This window comes from Capra hircus, chromosome 19, assembly GCF_001704415.2.
Source record: "Capra hircus breed San Clemente chromosome 19, ASM170441v1, whole genome shotgun sequence".
NCBI lineage: Eukaryota > Metazoa > Chordata > Mammalia > Artiodactyla > Bovidae > Capra > Capra hircus.
Genome location: NC_030826.1, coordinates 25,878,071 through 25,898,664, shown reverse-complemented (window position 1 = coordinate 25,898,664; position 20,594 = coordinate 25,878,071). Strand labels below are relative to the sequence as shown.

Sequence of the window (20,594 nt, the reverse complement as noted above, 5' to 3'; positions counted from 1 at the left end):
AGCGACTGAACTGAACTGAGTGATATCTAAATGTTGTCTCAAATTGCAGACTTAAGAGTATAAAAAAGACCTCAAGTCCTTTTTCCCTAGTGTGCTTTCCAAAGTAACCTAAGGGAGGAGACAGGCTGCACATGGTTACAAGAGTACCTGGCAGGTGATACCAGCAAGTGAAATAACCTCTTAGCAGAGCACAGATCCTGTCTAGAGAGACAGCCACTAGTCATCTCTAGGCCATAGCTGCCATGCAGGCCTGGTTTTTCCAGATCTTCCAGTTTTTTCAAGAAAAGCCCCAAATGAAGGTTTCCATGTGAAATCTGTGAATTTAATATTGGCTCAAATTGAAACAAAACAAAACATGATGCAGGCAAAACAGTCATATGCATAGGTAATTCATTCATAATCTTTAGCCTAATGACCCAGCTATTCTGCAGCCTCAGAGCTAAGTGAAACAGAGTTGGAAAATAAAATCCTCTGTTGGCGTTAAGTGGTGTTACATACATCACCCTCTCTGCCAGTCCCTCAGGTTAGTAGTCTGAAATAGGCTCTCTCTCTGAAAGTAGGCGGCTTTCACATACAGATGGTTATAAGCTAATAGCGTTAGCGTTCAAGTAGTATCTGGGCTTTTCTTTAACAGGTGAATTGTCACACACGCCGTGCTTAACTGCTCTGCAATGGTCCACACCAGCAGAGAATGACCATGGCCATACCAGCTGGTGGTCATTGCTGGCTGGCTTGTCAGACCACCAAACCCTGCCCTTGATCATGTTCAGTTGTGCTCCATCCCACTTTGACATAGTCACAAGCAAATAGGTACAAGCTTGCATACACGTACATTAATCCCTCTATAATTAAAAATGCCAGATAATAGTTTGCTGATCAATAAAGTATTTATTCAGCACCCATGTGCCAAGCATTGTGCCAGGCACTGTGGTAGATACAAAAATGTAAGAATTGGTCCCTGCTCTTAAGGAGCTTACATTCTCAGGAAGGAGACAAGACTAATATACACGTACCAGCTAAGAACAATATAAGACAGTTTGGTCTAAGAGTATGTTGTACAGCCTTGAAGGGTCATAAGAATTCAGAGAAGATAGACAATGAAATGGGCCCTACCGTCAAGGTTTGCAGAGGAGCCAGGAATTGGGCCAGGCCTTGAAGGACGGGAGAGAATGAAACTGAGGTCCCTGTTAGCTAGAAGCAGGAGTTGAGGTTCAGAGGAAGACAAGAAGTATGCATTTGCTATGCGGGCTTACTAAGAAGTTACTGTGGATTTCCGAGCAGAGAAGTGACTTGATTATACAAAGTGCAACAAATTCTATGCAAACTTGTAAAACAGTAAGTAGTTTAGGGGTAGACAGACTACAGAACACTGACAAAAATGGCAATATCATGACTAGCAACATGGATGGCACTTACCTGTTAAAGGAAAACGGTCACAACATAAAATGCAGGCTACCAAGGACAGATGACAATTCTAGGAGGTTCTTTACCCAACAGTAACACAGTTTCCTAACTTTCAAAGGCCCCAGAGACAATGAGGGTTTCGTTGCCAAGATCTAGGACTCGGGTGCTCTCTGCTTAGAGACTAAACAAGAGGTATGAAAGATAGTAGGACATACAAGAGGGACACACAAGGGAAAGAACAAGTGGAAGGGAGAAATGAAGAGAAATCCACAGTGGAACAAACACAGCAAAATGTATGAAGTGTATCTCCTATGGAGATGCAATTTGTATGTCCATGTTTTTTTTAATGAACGTATACTGTATTTCTACAACAAAAAAGCTATGCCTTAGTCAGATGCACCTTTCAGTATTACTGGCGGAATCCAGGAATCCTTTAAATTCTATGTAGGTCAGGTAAATTAGTCACGCAATTCCATGTAACAAATCTCACTTTTTGGTTGACTTAAGAAAAAGACGTGTGTTCTGAAAGAACCTAACTCCAAAGCTAACTGAAGGAGAACAAATTTAACTAGATAAATAGATTTCTAGCTCCAAAACAAAAACCCAACCTTCTAATTAAATTCAAGTTTTCTTCAACAGACAAAACTTAAGATTCCCATAAGGACTATATATTCTAAGATTGGCATTTAAAGATTTTTTTAAAGTCACTTAGAAAAAAAAAAAAGCAGTCCCATTAATCCACATCCCATAAAATTGCAACAACCATATTCAGTTACTGACTAGCAGCATGTACTTATATTAGGTTCCACTACTGACATGTATTCGATTGAAAGGTATGAAAAATACTTCTCACTTCACAAATGATTAAGATGTTTATTATGTTTAACCTAAACCTCATGTCCATCTTTCCAAGAAAACTCTCATACTCTAGGAAACAACCACTTAACCAAGCTGGAACTATGGGGGAAATGTTTCCAGACCTACATGATGTTTATTAAAACAATTTGAATTAATCTTTTCTGGGGTATTCATTCTATCCGAGTTCTCTGACTTACACACACAGTCTGATAACAAACTTGTTGAGCCCCCAGGAAGTGAACATCTGGGGTAAGTACTTACTGAACCACTGCTGACTTCTGTGAACCTGTCCTGTTTCTACCTGGTTAGGAAGGTAAACCAGGTACTTGGCTCTGAAGGCTTCTTGGCTTTTCATTAAGCAAGTGATAAATATTCACAAGCCAAAGACCCAGGAGCTATGTATCCTTGTATTCACTTCTCTGGCTCCAGAATCAACATTCTAACTCATTTCCAACTTTAAATGTTGTTTTCCAAAATGGTGGCTGTGACTTGCCTTTCCCTGGATATTTCCAAATGGAGTAATAGAGTAAATAAATGATGGCACATTAGCATCAAGCCTAACTGACTCTCCCACAGCAGAACTGCAGGATCTAGAACACCTAGATCCATCCTATCTTTCCGCCTCCACCCCTTGCCCCACACTGTCTGATACCTTGAAGTATTATAAAACACAAACGGAGAACAAACTATCTGGGCAACAGAAACAAATCTTCTTCCCACTGGAGTTGGCACTCTGGGTTAGTAAGAGGTGTGCACAACCTCGGCATCTCAGCCATGTATTTCCAACCTTGAAATGAAATCCAGTTGAAGGCCATGAAGACACAGGGAGAGGGGGCATGGAGACTGCTCTGAGCGCAGACCTGTGCAGGAGAGCTGGGAGACACAGTGATGATTTAAAAGATCACACACAAAAGCTTTAATTCAGTGAGAGAGATGGAATTCAGTTTTATTTCGTCCTCTCTGAAACTTCCATTTACACCACGGCCTCGTCTATCAAAGAGGAGGAGGAAGAGGAGAAAAACACTCTGCCCGTCACCACAGAACTCAAGTATCAGGTACTCGTTCCTAAGAGGCGGCGGGGTATTTGTTGCTCCAGTTTTTTTGGCTCCGAGAGAGCAGACATTCAGTACCAGTGTAGTGAGGAACCACTGGTGAACTGCTGGAAATGTCTTCTGGGTGAAATCAGTGTGCCATTTCATAAAGTGCTTCTGGAGTTAAAATTCTTGTTGAGCTGTCAGAAGTGTCCACACTTTTGCAACACAGAGGATAAAAGAATCCCAATGGGTGTGTCACTGAGTCCTTCCTAGCTGGGTCCTGTTCTTGGCACTGCTGCTTTAGCCGCCTAGGCGCTGGCCCTCACCCCAGGCAAAGCCTCCTGGCCGCTCTTCAGGTAGTGGATTATAATTTGGATCTTCATCTGGTGTATCAAAAATAGCCTTCCTAAAAGACAGGCAACAGATATAATTTGTCCCAGGGTCATCTTAGGTCCTAAATTCTACTCCGAGATCAAAAAGATCCCATAGAGTGTCCACCAACGGATAAGCACTTTGCCTACCAATGAAACAGTTCTCCTGTTTTGAAGGTATTCCTAATTACTGCACATTTACATTAACTTTTACCTCCTTTACTAATTTTTACTACAAAAGCAATATATGGAATCGTAGAGAAAACAGGAAACATATGGGCAAGACATCCTCAATCCCCAGAGATAATTATGTTGGTGTTTTCAATATTCTTCCAAAATGTTCACATATGAAATTTTACAAAAGTTAGATCGCACATGTTAAGAAGTACTTCAGAGCCAGTGGGACAATATAAGCATCAAAGTAAACAACAATGTTAAGGAATTATAAGCCATGAATAAAATAAGAAACCATGGATTCTTGCAGATATAAATGAACTCAAATTTTATAAGAAAAAGGATGTTTTCCATAGTCTCAAAGTACCTCTTCACAAAATATTTAATGACAAAGGAGAAAAAAAAGTAACTTTGCCGTGGAGAAGCCCTGCAGATACCTTAATCAAGTAATCAAAATTAGCATCACTCTGGCAAATTTAACAAACTGCAACCCTGTGCCAGCAGGCTGCAATTAGAATGCAGTATCACTTCTCTGATGTTCCTGCAAAGGACGAAAAACCTGAACCTCCATGTGAGGGAAAATCAGACAAACCCAAATTGAGAGATGTTCTTCAAAAATGGGCTTACAATTTTCAAAAAATGTGAATGTCATGAGGGTCAAAGCAAAACTGAGAAGCTGCTCCAAACTGAAGGAGACCAAACAGACATGACAACGAAGCGCAACACCTCAATCTGAGCTGCATTCTTGTGCTACAAAAAAATCCGGACCACTTCCCTAAGTGGAATTGGGTCCGAGGATTAACGTTTCTTTCCAGACTTTGACTATGTAGAAGAAAATACATATTAAAGGGGATCATGGGGCAGCAGGTTAACAATTCACTTTCAAACACTTAAGGGAAAGAAGTCCTTTGTACTGTCTTGCAGGTTTCTGCAAGTCTGAAACTGTTTTGAAATTTTAGAAAAAAAAAAAGGAAAACAATGAGATACCATTTTACAGCTACCAATCTAGCAAAAGGTAAATACAACTTCTCCCACATTTTATGAAAATGTGGGGAAATGGACACATGGTGCTGGTGGAGATGTAAACCTGAGTATCCATTCCAGGCGGCAGTCTGGTGATAAACCAAACAGCTATCCTACTTGTAGGAATTTATCCTTTGAAAATAATCATGGAAGTGCGCAAAGGATGTGCCGCGACATGGGCTACATGGATGTGTAGCTCAAGGATGTTCACCACTCCAATCATGGAGGGAAGAACAGGAAGGATGTCAGTGTCCATTGATGAGGGATTCCTAAATCGTGTTCCATTCATACTGGGGGTATCATGCAGCTGTTTTAATTTTTGCCAGAAATTTTGATGGAAAAATGATTATATGATACATTAGAAAGCTATGAGATAGCATTTTTTAAAAAGTTTACAGACAGTAAAAGACTAATGAATGCATATCAAAAAGTACATCAAATCCCACCACTGTTGTATCTACGTGGTGGGGTTATGGAGGATTTTACTTTCTTCTTTCAGTTATTCTACAACCAACATTTTATGAGAACTCACATTTTATTCCTTAAGTGAACTCTTCATAATGCAGTACACCCCAAGGACACAAAATTCTGGCATAGAAGGAGGTGCTATGAATCAAAGTTCTACCCTCAGGACACCGAGGCATGGAAAAAGGAGAAGGGGTTGTTTAAAATCACACAGCTGGCTGGCAGAACAAACAGTCTATGTCTGGTTTCTAGCCGAGAGCTGTTTCTACTCTACTCTACTTCACTGCTTCCCTCTACCACCTGTTTGGAAGACCAGACATTCCACCTTTAGAAACCCTTCTTCAGCCAGCTTTTTGCCACCTTGCTACTTCACATTTCTAAACTAAGACAGCAGGCTACGTGGAACCAGCAGGCTCCTCCCGGGGCCAGGAGGTGCTGGTGGTCATTTGGGACAACAATCACCACGTTAACCTCAGGACACCCTGAGCCTCTGGCCACAACTCTGGCTCTTCCCACCCAATCTGAATGCTCCCCAATGGCAGCCGGATTGCTCAATCTGTAAATATTTACTGGCCTGAACTATGTGTGCTTGGAGCTTTGGGAGCCCCAAGAAAACAAGATCCGGGACCCTGTCCTGGTTTATCTGCAAGAAATAGATAACCTGGTGTTAAATACTCACAAAATAGATGGTGTTTTCAAAATTCTTATTCCGCCAGGTTGATTGGGAAATACATCTTCCAAGAAAAAATATATGTGTCCAACTGCAATACCTAGAGTCAACCAGAAATAAAGGATGAGGGAGAGGATTAGAATTTTGATTGCAGGTGTCTATACCAATGGAACATCTTTCTACTTAGGAAGAAATGTCAATATACTGGGATTCCCTGGCAGCTCAGCTGGTAATATATTTATGAAAAAGTTGAAAATGAACTTTATAATCCTTGAGCATATAACTATCAAACAATCCTACAATAACTATATATGAAGGCCAGACAGAATTAATATGACAAGTATGACAAAATAAGTTTGTAAGTAAAATAATAGAAAAAGTACTGCCAAGAATCTTACCCAAGAGGTCCACAATGATTGAGTTCCCCAACAACAAGGAAAAGCCCATGAGCACCCAGGGTAGAAAGGGGGCCTGGAAATTCAGAAGGCCGAAGAAGTTCATGCGGACATACGGGTTCCTTCGGCTCCACACGTAGACAAGCATTATTGTAAAGGCCTGGCCTAAGAAAACTAAGCTCACAAACAAACCAAAAAGCTAGTGGTTGACATTAAGGAAAATAGCAACATAAGTGTTAACAGGGAAGACTGGGCAAGAGAACTATGGATTGTATTCTAACACAAGTTTGAATTAGGAAAGGCAAGCAATCCTTACATGTTTGGGGCGAGGCCAGGGGTGGGGGGGAAGGGGGGATAGCCTGAAAATAATTACCCAGAGTGATCAGGCAAAAACCTGCTTAGGTACCTGGATTGTTGCTACTTCAAATTAATATTCTGCTTTCATGAAGTTCTTGCTTCTTTGGAATATATGTTAATACTTTGGTCAGTCATTACATGAAAGCTCATTCACCATGAGGACTCTTAGAAGTGAAATAAAGGCAGCTGGGGCAAAACCATCTTGTCAGACAGGGCTCCATTTAAGTTTGGTGACAACTATTATTATTGACAATTATTAAAAAAAACCCCACAACTATCAGTTTTGATGGTGACCAAATAAATGTCCTACCAACTTAGTTTAAAACTGAAGAATACCTGGGGAGTCCCTGGCAGTCTAGTGGTTCTGACTCCATGCTTTCACTGACGAGGGCCTGGGTTCATTCCCTGGTCAGGGACCTGGGATTCCACTAGCCCCGTGGCACAGCCGGAAAAAAAGAAAAGTGAAGTATACCACCGACCAGAATACATCTAAGATTTCTAATAGTAACCCAACTGGGTTAAAGTTTCTCAGACTTGCTCACAGTGGAAAAACACCCTGTGCAACCTCTAGGCTTAGACAAGCTGTTACATAAAGCAGGCTGTAAAATAAACAGGAGCCTGAAGCTAAAATGGAGGGGGAGGGGGAGGCGCGGGCGCAGAGAGTTGATACTTTTATATATTCACTCCCAGTCTCTAGCCTCTAGCGCACTTCGGGAGACAGATGAAAAGCTTTAGGAGAGGGAGTTCTTTAGTCTTTTCCTGTATTTGTTCTACTTGTCGAAGGATACGGTCATTAAGAATCCACCAAAAAGGAACATAAATACAAAGTCTGCTGTCCGACCTCGGAAAGAGCCTTCTTCTAGCATTCGACAGTAACGATATCTTAAGTTCCAAGTTAAGAAAATGTTAAGTACACAAAAATGAAGAAAGTGAAATTGAATGTATCACCTAAGTACACTTGGACTCCCGTTATTTGTGAGAAGTCAAGACTTTGTTTCTGTAAGAATGTTCATGAGTGGTATTATTGTTACTTCTCTTTTTCCAGGCATTCTAGGCAATGGCTCTGTGTTTTACAAAAACCGTTCCTGATTGGGGAACGAAGCCAGATGCCACATAAAAATGTCAAATCTGTACTGTCTTCCCATGTTCAGCCACACCACAATCTACACCATCCTTGCTTTTTCACAACCTAACTTGGTGGAAATCCCCATCAAGAAGCCTCATGTGATAATCTGCTTTTTTAAGGCCAGGTAGTTAAGCATTTCTATACTTCAGTCAACAAGGAGGCATTTCAATGAAAAAATGTAATTATTAGAAACTTACCAGAATGATGTATCATAGAGAAGACACAGGAATCCATCCCAGGGCAGGAAGCCTATTACCCCTACAAGGCTCCTTGGCTACTGCAAATAAGCTGAACTGCAAATTCCCCCCTTCATCCAGGGGGTTGGGGTGCAGGAGAAATGCCCTGCCCCGGTGGCCCCAATTACCACCTGACTACAGCAAAACCCTTCCTCTTTTTCAACAAATTGGAACATGGTGAGCCTGGCAGACAAAACACTGTCTTTCCAGCCGGCAGAACCAGCAACTGAGATCCAAGTAGATCTCAAGTTCTCCATCCTCCATGAACCCACTTCCAGGTTGGGCTTTACCACTTGGGACCCCTTGGTGTTATTTTGTAAGAACTCCTCAATTAAATCACTCTGGTTTCCCTTAATCAGATCTGTAAGTGGCGCATGGACAGAAATGTAAACATTTTATAATTAAATACCTCCCATTTGAATAAACAGTGACCTAAAAACACCCTCAAAACATTACTAACTGACCAACTATTCTGTGTATCACTGAACCAATAGCCAGAAGTTACAGCTGAGATGGTAGCAAAAACGGCAGAGTTAATAGTTTCAAACTTAATACTGTATTTCCTAAGTAAAACTAAAGTTTCTATGCTAACCCCACTTAGTAAAGGATACAGAAAAATCATGTTAAATAAAAAATTGAATCCAACTGGCCCAAAAAACAAGAAATTGGTGATTAGCCTCCATATCTGTTAAAAAAAAAAAAAATCAAGAGAAAGACAGATTAAGTAAAACATACCAAGAAACATTTTAATATTAAGACAAGAGATAGCCTATGACTACAATGGTTGAAAGGCCACAAATAGGTGATTCTATTTTCTAAACTCAAAAGTGAGACACACAATCTGACACTGAATTTTTGTGCCGCTTCAGTGAAAGTCTGAAAGATATCACTTGCCCCTGGAAAGTTCTAAGCCTGACAGGACAGAAAACTTGCAATTGTGATTGTATTAAAAAAAAACAACACAAAAATCCATACCATATGGTCAGGCAAATGATGGGAAAAGTGTGATGGCAAGACTAGGTTAATCTGCAGACTAGGAAACAGAGCTTTAATATACGTAGTATCACAATCTAATGAACAATCTCAAGATACCAAAGGAAATTACAGGATCTAACAGCAATTGTTTCTATATCAGCCATCAGAAACATCCAGAGTAAAGAGTAATTCTAAAGCAAATACTCGAGTACTAGCCTGAACAGATAGCTAACTCACTACAAATAAAGATCTAATACTGTAATAATTAGTTTAACTGGTAGATATGCACTTGTTTTCAAACCCTGATATACTCTTCCCCACCCAAATCATCCACGCCTGCAATAAGAACAACTACTCACAATGATAGAACATTTAACATTTAAAGTGTTTTAAAATATTATTATCTCATGTGATTTTAATTATCCTGTGAGATGAGGAGGCTGGCAATACCATCCCCATTTCACACATGATGTAACTAAGAGACTTGGATGATTTTTAAATGGCCTGCCTAACATCACACAGCTTGTATAGGGAGGCTCTGAACTCAAACCTAGAACTCCTAATTTCACACATGGTGTGAAGAGTTTAACCTCAGGCAAAATCAAGCCTTGTTTGTTTGGATCGAGCTAAAGCTCCCAGTGAAGGCCTTGTGAGTGCAGAAGGAAGAGGCAGTGATAAGGGTTCACGGGACTCCTTTACGATCATTAAATTCTTAAGAATTGCTAACTATTAAAGTTGAAACAACTCAGAATTGTTTACTGCATACTAATTGCATCCAGGATTGTAGAGTCCTCAACCTTGTGAGACAGGCATATAAACAAGTGCAAGTATGAGATGAGAGATATAAAAAAAAGTATTTACAGATACTCTAGGGACACAAAGGAGGATGAATCCGAGAAGGCTACACAAAAACCGCATACTGAAAGACAAGCTGGAGCTCAACGGGTACAAAGTGAATGAAACACCTCTGTGACAGAGGAACAGCAGGTGTAGAAACAGAATTACTGGCTTTTGGGTCTCTCTTATTTCGACTATGGCCAATATGATCCTAGAACAAAAAAATACATCCCTCTTTAGCATTCTAATTACTGGAAAGGACCGTCTCTCACTGTAATCTAATAAACTGGCGTTTTCTTAGATGTCAGTCTTTGAGAGGATGATGTGATCCCTGGGAGATGGGTTAGAGCACTCACTGAGTTTCTGAACTGGATCACAGGGATAACACCAAGGTGGTGACTGTGCCACATGGTGCTGGATGGACTACATATGGACATCCTCTCTGACTCTCCCTGGACAACAAGCGGATCCAGTCTCCTCTCAATCTATACTACTAAATCTGAACCAGTGATTCCTAAATATAGGAACTGGACACATCAAATCAAAACCATACAGGCAACTTTATAACATAGCCTTGGTGATTCTGATTTGGTATATGCTGAGGATCTTGAGAATCTCTTTAAAAGTTCCAGGCTGCAGAATCATTGCTTTGTACTCCCCCACTGCCCCCCAACACTTATAATCAAATATTCCCACTGAGTTATTTGAGATAGTATATGGCAGGATTAGCTACTTAAAAGTAAGAAAAACAAGTTTAAAAACTGCAACATTAAATGGCAGTTGTGATGGGCCACTTACTTGAAAGTGTTTAAAGATTAATTCAGGATTGAAGTACAACTGAAAAGGTGTGATCAGTTCCAACTGCTGAAATAGAAAAACAACTTCTTCAAGCAAGTCAATCAAGAAACAAAATATCATTTACTACAAAAGACTGGCAGTTCACGCAATTTCCCACTCTCAGTGACTTAGACTGAATTATTTAAGGTTTACTTCTTAAGCTGGAGGAAGGTTGGTAAAGAGTTCTCTAGAACTGGCACAATTCTTTGCGTTCCCCAATACCTAACACAAAATAAAAGTCTGTTGTTTCAATAGCTGAGGCTGATGTGAAGGTATGGCAGGCAGGTGGTAATGTCTTAAATTCAGGGCAAGTAAGACCAGCTGCTAGGATTATGCCCAATACATGGGCATCACCTAAAACAACTGTGTGAAGCAACACAATTCACTCGAACCAAGACTCAATACCCTGCCACTGTGAGGGCTGAGTACTTCCAGCCAACCTCTGTAAGTCTCTTTATTTCAAGACTTTTCCCGCTCAACAACTTCCATCTTTCTATCTTCAACGTCTACGTTTCTCCACTAAGCGGACCTTCCTCCCAGTAGTCACAAAGGATCATTTTGTGGACCTGAGAACACCATCAGAGTTCTCAGACACGTTTCCTGGGTGGGCGGCTCCCGCAGCCCTGACTTGGTACAGGTCCTGCCTTTATGTCTCAGAAACTGACCCGCAGTCCTGATCCTCCACCCCTTATAGAACAGCACCTCTTTTTCTGGATCACTGGATAGTACTTACGGGGCGATACTGAACCCCAGAGTGAGCCCTGTACGCCTCCACCCACCCTTGAGACCAACCACTCTGAGCTTCCCCAAGGCCCAAACCCCAGTTTCCCGAGGACCCGGGCATATCCAGTACAACTCATGAGAAGCTGGCGCTGCAGCTGCTCACCACAGCGGCGGTGGTGAGGACGCAGGCGGTGGTATAGGCACGGCTGACCGGTGGGATCTGCAGGTACTCCAGCCGGAGGCTCTGGTACGCCATCTTCCCCACCGCCGCCGGCCCCCCCACCCCCCGCTTCCCCTTCCGCCAGTCCATCCCAGCGGCGGGGCGGGATCAGGGCGGAGCCAGAGCGGGGCCCTCCCCGTTACGCTGCTATCCAATCAGCGCTGATCAACCGTCCAGCCACCAACCGCTAGAGCCCGAAGAAAAGCACATCCGCCAATCACGAGTTGCGTTTCCGCGGCGGCCCAGCCTAACTTCTCCACCCACCAACGTCTTGGGGAAGGGAGTGAATACCGATTCCTTCTGCCAATCCCCGCCGGCCACAGCTAGCTTTCCCGCCCGGCTCCTTTCCGTCACCAATCTAGGTGGCCCCCTCCCCGGACAGTTGGCCAATTAGGAGCGCGGTGGCATCCTGCCCTTGCTGTCGTTCGCTAAAGCAGAGAGCGGTCAGAATCTGGGGGAGTCAACCGCGCCGCCTATCTCTGGCAGCCTGCGGTGGTTTAAAGGAGGTGGCGGGAAGCTGGTGTTTGGTCGAATTCATCACTCTTATAGTCGCTTGGGTAAGTATCCACGGGGCTGCATTTTCTCTGAAGAAAAGCGGGAACAGGTGGCACTCGGTGGGGCGCCATCCCGGGCGCTAGAGCGGCCTGATGGAGCAGCGTCTCCAGCGGGCCGCGAACCTCCACCCTGAAGGTCCCAGCATGCAGCGGGGGCGCGGGGCCTGTCGGGAGCCACTTCTCAAGCCGGAAGTAGTTCCTGCCCGGAGGTTTCTAGAGCTTCGGCTCCTCAACTCGCCGAGGTGACCTGTGTACTTCCCGCGTATCACCTGCAGTATCGGTTGAAGCCTTACTCATCCTGCCCTCAGGAAATCTAAGCCTTGCAGAGAAGATAGGCTTGTGATAATAGTAACCTAAAGCAGGACTTGGGGTCGCAAAGAGTAGGTCACGACTGAGCGACTTGAACTGAACTGAAAGCAGAACTTGATCAGTTCCCGAAGAGAGGCCCTGTTGGTTTAACGTGGATTTTTTAGTTTGGAGGCTTGTTTAGGATTGGGTAGAGCTCATGAAAAGCAGTCCAGTATTGGTAGAAACTGCTGAAGCAAGAGTTTCAGAGAATCTTGCTGTAACAAATTGTTGGCGAGATTCCCTGGAATAGGAAATGGCAACACACTCCAGTATTCTTGCCTGGAAAATTCCATGGACAGAGGCTCCTGGCGGCCTGCAGTCTATGGGATCTAAAGAGTCAGACACGGGGAGAGCACGCATGCCACGCATCCCATTAAAGAGTTCGTCAGTCTTTGGCTGGGGGTTTCATAATGAACAATCCAACCATTTGGACAATAAAAATATTATTCTGGTCAAGAATAGTAGAGTCATGCTAATGGAAACAGTAAGTTGTTGGGTGGGGCAAGGAGACTCTTTGGTAGTTTCAGTCCTCAGTGTTCAACCTGTGTGTGTGTATGGGTGGGGCAGGGAGGGCGGGGCGGGGGGGTGGGGGGTTAAGTGTTTTTGGTTTTCAAGAAACAACGCTGTAAAACCATTTCACCAGATTGGCAAAAATTAGAAGCATTAATTACTTCACTTATGCTTATGTAAGGCATCTGGTTCCATCACTTCATGGGAAATAGATGGGGAGCAGTGGAAACAGTGTCAGACTTTATTTTGGGGGGGCTCCAAGATCACCGCAGATGGTGATTGCAGCCATGAAATTAAGAGACACTTACTCCTTGGAAGGAAAGTTATGACCAACCTAGAGAGCATATTCAAAAGCAGAGACATTACTTTGCCAACAAAGGTCTGTCTAGTCAAGGCTATGGTTTTTCCTGTGGTCATGTATGGATGTGAGAGTTGGACTGTGAAGAATTGATGCTTTTGAAGTGTGGTGTTGGAGAAGACTCTTGAGAGTCCCTTGGACTGCAAGGAGATCCAACCAGTTCATCTGAAGGAGACCAGTCTTGGGTGTTCATTGGAAGGACTGATGCTGAGGCTGAAACTCCAATACTTTGGCCACCTCATGCGAAGAATTGACTCATTGGAAAAGACTCTGATGCTGGGAGGGATTGGGGGCAGGAGGAGAAGGGGACGGCCGAGGATGAGATGGCTGGATGGCATCACCGACTGGATTCACATGAGTTTGGGTGAACTCCAGGAGTTGGTGATGGACAGGGAGGCCTGGTGTGCTGCGATTCATGGGGTCGCAAAGAGTCAGACACGACTGAGCGACTGAACTGAACTAAACTGAAGGTACTTAAAAAGGAGGACAGTGGTTAGTAAAGGTCAGATGATGAAGGTCCTTCTAAGCCATATGAAAAAGTTTAAAAAATGATCCTGAAGGCATAGGGAAATGTTGAGGAAGTTAAAATCCTGTTAATCCACAGAATCCTCTCCACAAGACAAAGAAGAGAAAGCAGTTCTGTTACTGAATAAGCATATCCAGATTATAATGCATTAGAGATAATCTGTAAATGACATTACAGAGATACAAATTCTACCCTATTCTGCTAAGCTATTACAACCATTCTATTTTTAGTCATTACATAAATTATCAAGATTAACAGCACAGTCTTATAAAAAGATTTGAGAGAACCACTTGCTTCAGATTCTTTGATAAGGTTCATCCTAAATTTGCCTGGTAATTGAGGTAGCCATTTGTTTTAGCTAATTTGTCTGCAGGAATAATGAAACTTCTTTTATTTCTATGACAAGTATCTGGTTACAGCCCAAAAAAGGACCCTAGGTTAAACACCCACAGTGACAGGGAGATAGGAATGCTATTTTCTTAGATGTTTACATTTGAAAGGAATGACTCCCAGACCCTTAAGAAAATGCCAGGGTTGTAAAGCTTACTGGAGGCTTCCTCACCTTCTGGTGGTATTTTTTCAGATGGTAAGATTGGAAGGACAGGGAGTTGAGGACATTGGCAAAGGAGTGGTTGACGTGATAGATCGTGGAGCCTAAAGTGCAGCGGGGAAGTGAAGTGGGAGAGACTAAAAAGAGAGGCTCAGAGGGCTGAAAGTCTTGAAGATTAAGATATAATATGAATATAGGAATGAGTGTTGGAAGACTAGCATATGAGGTTGTGGTCAAACAGTAGGAGAGTTGGGGAGAGAAGTTACAAATGTCAATACCCAGGTCGCTAAGAGTGGAGATAAAGGTCTGAAAAAGTGGAGATGAAGAACTGAGTTTCTAGGACATTGGTTAGATCATCCATATAAATCTGAACGTTTACATGGGGTGATAACAGAATTCAGAAGGCTGAGCCACCGGCCAAAATCCTAAGTAATTGAGAGGTGAGGGAAATGGACAAAGAGGAGGAAGAAGGGAGGTGATAGGCTGATGAGAGTCTCAGAGAGGCAGGATTTGTATCCTGTTGTGGATGTGTGAGGCTGGAAGTAGCATCAAGTATCAAGGAACATAAACTTTATAGTTTTTGTTTGCTGTTTGTTTTGTTTGTTTTGCTGTCTATAATGTAATTTGTTACTTTTTTTTAAACAAATGAAAATTTTTCTTACTACATTTGCAGGTTGTTCACAATCAAAATTAACAAAGCAAAAAACAAAACCAAACACCAAGATGTCTGTTGATCCAATGACCTATGAGGCCCAGTTCTTTGGCTTCACACCGCAGACTTGCATGCTTAGGATCTACATTGCCTTTCAAGACTACCTGTTTGAGGTGATGCAGGCTGTTGAACAGGTTATTCTAAAGAAGCTGGATGGCATCCCAGACTGTGCGATTAGCCCAGTCCAGATTCGCAAGTGCACAGAAAAGTTTCTTTGCTTCATGAAAGGACGTTTTGATAACCTTTTTGGCAAAATGGAGCAGCTCTTCTTACAGTTGATTTTGCGGATTCCCCCAAACGTCTTACTTCCAGAAGATAAATCTCAGGAGACACATTCTTACAGTGAGGAAGAATTCCACTTTCTCCAAAAAGAAATTGAACAGTTACAGAAGAAGTATAAGACTGAATTGTGCACTAAGCAGGCCCTTCTTGCAGAATTAGAAGAGCAAAAAATCGTTCAGGCCAAACTCAAACAGACATTGTCTTTGTTTGATGAACTTGAAAACGTTGGCAGAGACCATGGGGCTAGTGATTTTAGGGAGGGCTTGGTGTTCCTGATCCAGAACTCCAGAAAACTCCAGAATATCAGAGAGAATGTGGAAAAAGAAAGCAAACGATTGAAAATATCTTGATTTCTCAATAGGAAAAGGAGTTTCTCAGAAGGTGGACTGGTACAGGATTTATATTGATGATATTCTTAATCCTAGTGAACTGCATATTTTGGGGAGGGTTTCTTTTTTCACGCTTTCTTATATTCCACATCCTCCTGTTTTAGTCCACTCTCCTGAAGCATCTGTGTTTTATGTTGAACTAATCTTTGAAGCATCTGTGCTTAGAGGTCTGTAATGGGTGGGAAGGGATTCTTGGTTCATTAAGAACTCATTTGGGGACATGACTGAAGAAGTAAAGCTTTCCCTGGCCATTCAAAGATATTTGTAAAAGTTGTACCTTGGTCATGAGTCCTTTGTAACCTTGACCTTTTTGACTTACTCTTTGGATGAAACGAAGTGACACAAAGGTTAAGTGGGTGTCTTCTTTATTAACCAGCCACCACATTGTGGGACAGCCAACACAGACTGCTTGTTCTTGCTCAGTAAGTTTTCTTCTTACATGAGGAAGTTAATAACTAGCTGAAAGAAGCAAGTAGCAGAAAAAACAACCATGACCTTTAGAAAGAAGAAAGAAGTTGTTTGTTTCTAAGATAAATCCTTGATGATGTTAAAGAGTTTAATGTCTTAGAGCCCAGCAATGGAAGACATTGGACAAAAAAGGAAGCATCTTACTGGCATAGAAAAGAAAGCCTGGAACATACTGAATTGCAAAGATTATATTAACTATTAGGTATATATACCTTTTTTTTTTGGTCATACTTCAGTTAGTTTTGGAATCTGCCTTGAACCTAATATTTAATTAACTTATTTATTCACACTCATAGAAACTCAGTGATAAATTTTAGCTGTATTTTGTGCTTATATTTGATGGAACCTAATATTTCCTTTTGTAACTAATCCATGTAAAATGTTAGATCACCCATGGAAAGGGGAGAAATGGCAATAGCTGCTCCTAAGGTATTACTTGGCTTCCATGTCTTCCTAAAGAACAGAATTTGAAGTTTCTCCTTTATATAGAAGTGTAACTTAGGGTATTCATATTTGAAATTAAATATTCATCACTATAAGAAGCCTGTTTTTACCTGGAATACAATCCTGTACATTAAATATGTATATTTTAAAAGCTTTGATTTATGATATTCTGCTGTATTTAATGTCATGGTGTGTGTCTCAGTATGACTTTTTAGCCGACTGAGCCTTTAAAGTCATCATCATTATTACATTTGGAGCTTATTGGAAATCTGGGACTTCCCTGGTCCACTGGGTAAGACTCCAAGCATCCACGGGAAGGGGTGCAGTTTCAGTCCCTGGTCAGGGAACTAAGATCCCACATCCCCTGTGGTGTGGCCAAAAAAACAAAGGGATGGGGTTGTGTAAATGGGAAACAATGGGACCACATGTTTAGAACACTAGGCCATGTACTGGGATTCAGTGCTTAGTATCAAAGGACAGTAAAGATCCAGTATCCAAGATTGTAAACTGGAAAAAAAAAGAACGGTACATATTGTACCTTGGAGACTTAATTTTGGAGAACAGCCCCTTTTATTGGGGGTAAATTATTGTAGTAAACTGGCTGCACAGTGCAGGCTGATGTTGGGAAATGGTAGGTGTTACACTTTCGGTAGTGAAATAAAGGGTGCAGCTATCAAGGCAGGTAGTGATATGGGATTCTGGGAAAATAGAACTGGGAAATGACAAGATCCTGCTGTCAGCAAACATTGAGCTTATAAAGGTACAAGCTGGTGAATTGGGGCAAATTCTAGAGCTCAGTGGGGGGACTGTCAGGGGACTTCCCTTGTGGCTTAGCTGGTAAAGAATCCTCCTGCAATGAGAGAAACCTGGGTTTGATCCCTGGGTTGGGAAGATCCCCTGGGGAAGGGAAAGGCTACCCACTCCATTATTCTGGCCTGGGGAATTCAGTTCTTGGAATTGCAAAGAGTTGGGCGAGACTGAACAATTTTCTTTTTACAGCTATTTAGCGAGGAAGGCAATGGCAACCCACTCCAGTACTCTTGCCTGGAGGATCCCATGGATGGAGGAGCCTGGTGGGCTGCAGTCCATGGGGTCGCTAAGAGTTGGACACGACTGAGCGACTTCACTTTCACTTTTCACTTTTCATGCATTGGAGAAGGAAATGGCAACCCACTCCACTGTCTTGCCTGGAGAATCTCAGGGACGGTGGCTGCCGTCTATGGGGTTGCACAGAGTCAGACACGACTTAAGTGACTTAGCAGCAGCAGTGGAGAGAGACTCTGTATCTTGGAATGCTGGGTAATGGGATGAAATTGGTTTTGGAGGGACAGTAGGGACACGAAGATTATGGGGTGAAATTTGAAGCGGGATAGGAAGTTTGGTGGGTGAATAAAGGACAGAAAGAGGAGACTGAAAAAGAATTTATTCCATCAGAGGTACCACAATTGCAGACATTTCCAAGTAAAGTATACGCTGTAGTAGAGAGCTATGTTTTGACATTAAACATTCATGAGAAAACAGAGACGGCATGTGGGTAAATAAGACGGCATGTGGGTAAATAACCTGTCACGGTGGGTTTTGGTATTAGGCCTTTTGGGTATGAGATGACAAACCCCTAGAGGTTGGGTGATTTCCTAGCGCGAATTCTCATCAATTAGAAATCTCACTCCCTTTTGCGAGGCTCTGGAAGGGCTCCGGGCCAGGATAAGCAACCCCCACCCCCGCAATTCCTAAAGACGCAATGGCAATCCTCTCTTGGACCCCTAGCCAGGGCCCCAGCCTCATTCTGCGCGGCGCCGCGTGCAAGCTATGGGCCCGCGCGTCCCTGGAGGTCTGCAGCCGTTGGTCCCAAGCGTCCAGGACACGACGAGACCATGACTTCCGGGCAGAACAGCTCCTTCGGCTTTGTTTCCGCTCGGTCCCGACATCGATAGCGTCATCAAAGCCTAAGGCAGGGAAAACGCAGTACCGGTGAGCTCAAGTCTCTGGGGAGGTGGTGCGCTACCCCGACAAACGCCACTCACTGGGTGCTGCGCGCTCAGGTCCGCCAGGTCCCACGCGCTGGGTTCTGTCTGCGCCAGTTCGGGGTGGGGTGGGGGGCACAGCTGGCTCCTGGGAAGGGGGGTCAGGCGATGCATCACAGGGCTCCGGCCCAGCCCAGGCCAGGGCGCCGACCCTCCCCTCTGGGCCCTCTCCGGAAGGCTGCGGGCTTGGGTCGGCTCATCCCTTAAAAAACAGAAGGTTGGACTCGCTGTACACGCCCCAGACACATAAACGACAGGCTCCCTCTGCGTGCCCCCACCTCACACAGCGGTAGGGTCCAGAGACATTATCTTCATTATAAATGGGGATCCATCTCACCGCGAAGATTCTAAACGTTGGAGTCTGACTGTGTCCCCGTCCCCTCGTCTCCAGGTGCTTATTTCATTAGCGACAGCTGCTTTGGATGTTTCTATTGATGGACAGTTAGACAAAGGTGGTGACAAGCAGAGAAGAAAAGACACAAGCGTCAAAAACTAGACGAAGGGCGTGCGGGGCGTCTCCAGGCACAAAATGCTGAGCACTTCCTTTCCCTTCCCTCCCGCTTCAGCCCCGCGCGCATCCCGTCCCGCCCGTGCCAATCAGGCAAGCTGTAAATGGATATAGGTGAAGATGCAGGAGGTGATGGAGAAGGCGATGGCCGCGTAGATAAAGATGGAGAGGTGCGGAAAATGGTCGAGATAGCAGCCTTCGTCCAGTGGAGGGGCCTCTTCCTGGGGCTGGGGGCGCGTCGCGCCCTTAGGGGGCTGCCCGGGGCGGGCCCCCTGCGCCTTCCCGCCAGTGCGCCGACCCGCCTTCCTGCCCCCGGCCCACGCCGACTTGGGCCCACGGACAGCGGGGGGCTCTTCCGGAGGAGCCTTGTCAAACAGGCCTTCGGAGTCAGAGTCGGGGTCCGGGCGAAGCTGCTCGGGGTTCCAGGGTTTGCGCTGATAGAGTTGGGCAGCCATTGGCGAGGAATGCGGGGAGACGGGTATGTGGGTTCTGAGTGGTCCGGTCCTGGCAAGGTCTAGGCGCAGTGGGCGGCGACGGCGGCGCTGCGGCTGTATTTCAACCACCCGGGTGGGGGCGGAGCCGGGGGCCTCCGCAGGGTCTGCGCCACGTCTGTCTCAGTCGTGGAACCTCTTGTTTCTGCCCCGCGCTTCAGCTCCCAGACTGTTGCAGAGGTTGGCTGTCCGGGTTCAACCTCCAGGATGCTCCAGGGCTGGCGCCTCGGGAGTCTCTGTGTAACCTGTCTTGTTTCCATGGCAAAGTGACCCGGGGGCGGGGGGTGAGGGGTGATGCAGGAAGCCGGTGGGGGTGCGAGCTGCTAACTGGGACCCAGGAGGGAGAAAAGGGGACTTGGGGCCGAAGAGGCTGAAATGCAGGATCCCAGTTCAATGCGGAGCTCCCTGGGGGTTTATTTCTCCTTTCAAAAGAAATATTATGTGATCTTTTAAAATTAAAACATTTAATACATAAAGAAATTAATACATAATCTTTGTAGAAAACGCAAAAGTTCGAAAACACTATTGCAAAAAGAGTAACAAAACAAAGTCTCCCACAGTCTCAAGCCCAGAGGTAGTACAGTCAGCAGTGGTGGTGCTTCTCTTCCTGCTCCTCACCCAGGAAGGCAGTATCCCAACCTTTTGGGCGTATCACATATGATTAGAAGATTAGGAACAAATACTTTCAAAGATCACCTGAACTGAGCAGCCGGCTCCCCCACTGC

At 44.0% G+C, this 20,594-nt stretch overlaps 3 protein-coding genes across 7 annotated transcripts; 1 reads left to right on the top strand and 2 right to left on the bottom strand.

Moving 5' to 3' along the window:
* Positions 3,178-11,759, bottom strand: DERL2 (derlin 2). 2 transcript variants are annotated; one of them, XM_005694180.3, is made up of 7 exons: positions 11,649-11,759; positions 10,724-10,789; positions 8,725-8,798; positions 7,540-7,633; positions 6,398-6,593; positions 6,009-6,099; positions 3,178-3,702 (listed from the first exon to the last, which is right to left on the bottom strand). In XM_005694180.3, the coding sequence occupies exons 1-7, from the start codon at positions 11,739-11,741 to the stop codon at positions 3,597-3,599; spliced, it is 720 nt and encodes a 239-aa protein (XP_005694237.2). In that variant the 5' UTR covers positions 11,742-11,759; the 3' UTR covers positions 3,178-3,596. The 2 variants fall into 2 exon arrangements, with proteins under 2 accessions (XP_005694237.2, XP_017919950.1); XM_018064461.1 differs by having other exon boundaries at positions 3,183-3,702; positions 10,724-10,786; positions 11,649-11,755.
* MIS12 (MIS12, kinetochore complex component) lies at positions 11,977-16,997 on the top strand. 2 transcript variants are annotated; one of them, XM_005693434.3, is made up of 2 exons: positions 11,977-12,262; positions 15,225-16,997. In XM_005693434.3, the coding sequence occupies exon 2, from the start codon at positions 15,275-15,277 to the stop codon at positions 15,893-15,895; it is 621 nt and encodes a 206-aa protein (XP_005693491.1). In that variant the 5' UTR covers positions 11,977-12,262; positions 15,225-15,274; the 3' UTR covers positions 15,896-16,997. The 2 variants fall into 2 exon arrangements, with proteins under 2 accessions (XP_005693491.1, XP_005693492.1); XM_005693435.3 differs by lacking the exon at positions 11,977-12,262 and adding an exon at positions 12,397-13,091.
* LOC106503287 lies at positions 18,249-20,094 on the bottom strand. 3 transcript variants are annotated; one of them, XM_018064458.1, is made up of 2 exons: positions 18,871-20,094; positions 18,249-18,792 (listed from the first exon to the last, which is right to left on the bottom strand). In XM_018064458.1, the coding sequence occupies exon 1, from the start codon at positions 19,831-19,833 to the stop codon at positions 19,468-19,470; it is 366 nt and encodes a 121-aa protein (XP_017919947.1). In that variant the 5' UTR covers positions 19,834-20,094; the 3' UTR covers positions 18,249-18,792; positions 18,871-19,467. The 3 variants fall into 3 exon arrangements, with proteins under 3 accessions (XP_017919947.1, XP_017919948.1, XP_017919949.1); XM_018064459.1 differs by having other exon boundaries at positions 18,249-19,072; positions 19,149-20,094; XM_018064460.1 differs by having other exon boundaries at positions 18,249-19,072; positions 19,208-20,094.

Excerpts from the sequence above, each read along its gene's own strand:
- DERL2 (XM_005694180.3), bottom strand. The coding sequence starts at position 11,741 with ATGGCGTACCAGAGCCTCCGGCTGGAGTACCTGCAGATCCCACCGGTC. Across the intron at positions 8,799-10,723 it reads TAATCTTTAAACACTTTCAA|ATATGGAGGCTAATCACCAA; the intron begins GTAAGTGGCCCA and ends TTTTTTTAACAG. Across the intron at positions 3,703-6,008 it reads TTGAAAACACCATCTATTTT|GAAGGCTATTTTTGATACAC; the intron begins GTGAGTATTTAA and ends CCTGTCTTTTAG.
- LOC106503287 (XM_018064458.1), bottom strand. The coding sequence starts at position 19,833 with ATGGCTGCCCAACTCTATCAGCGCAAACCCTGGAACCCCGAGCAGCTT.
- MIS12 (XM_005693434.3), top strand. The coding sequence starts at position 15,275 with ATGTCTGTTGATCCAATGACCTATGAGGCCCAGTTCTTTGGCTTCACA.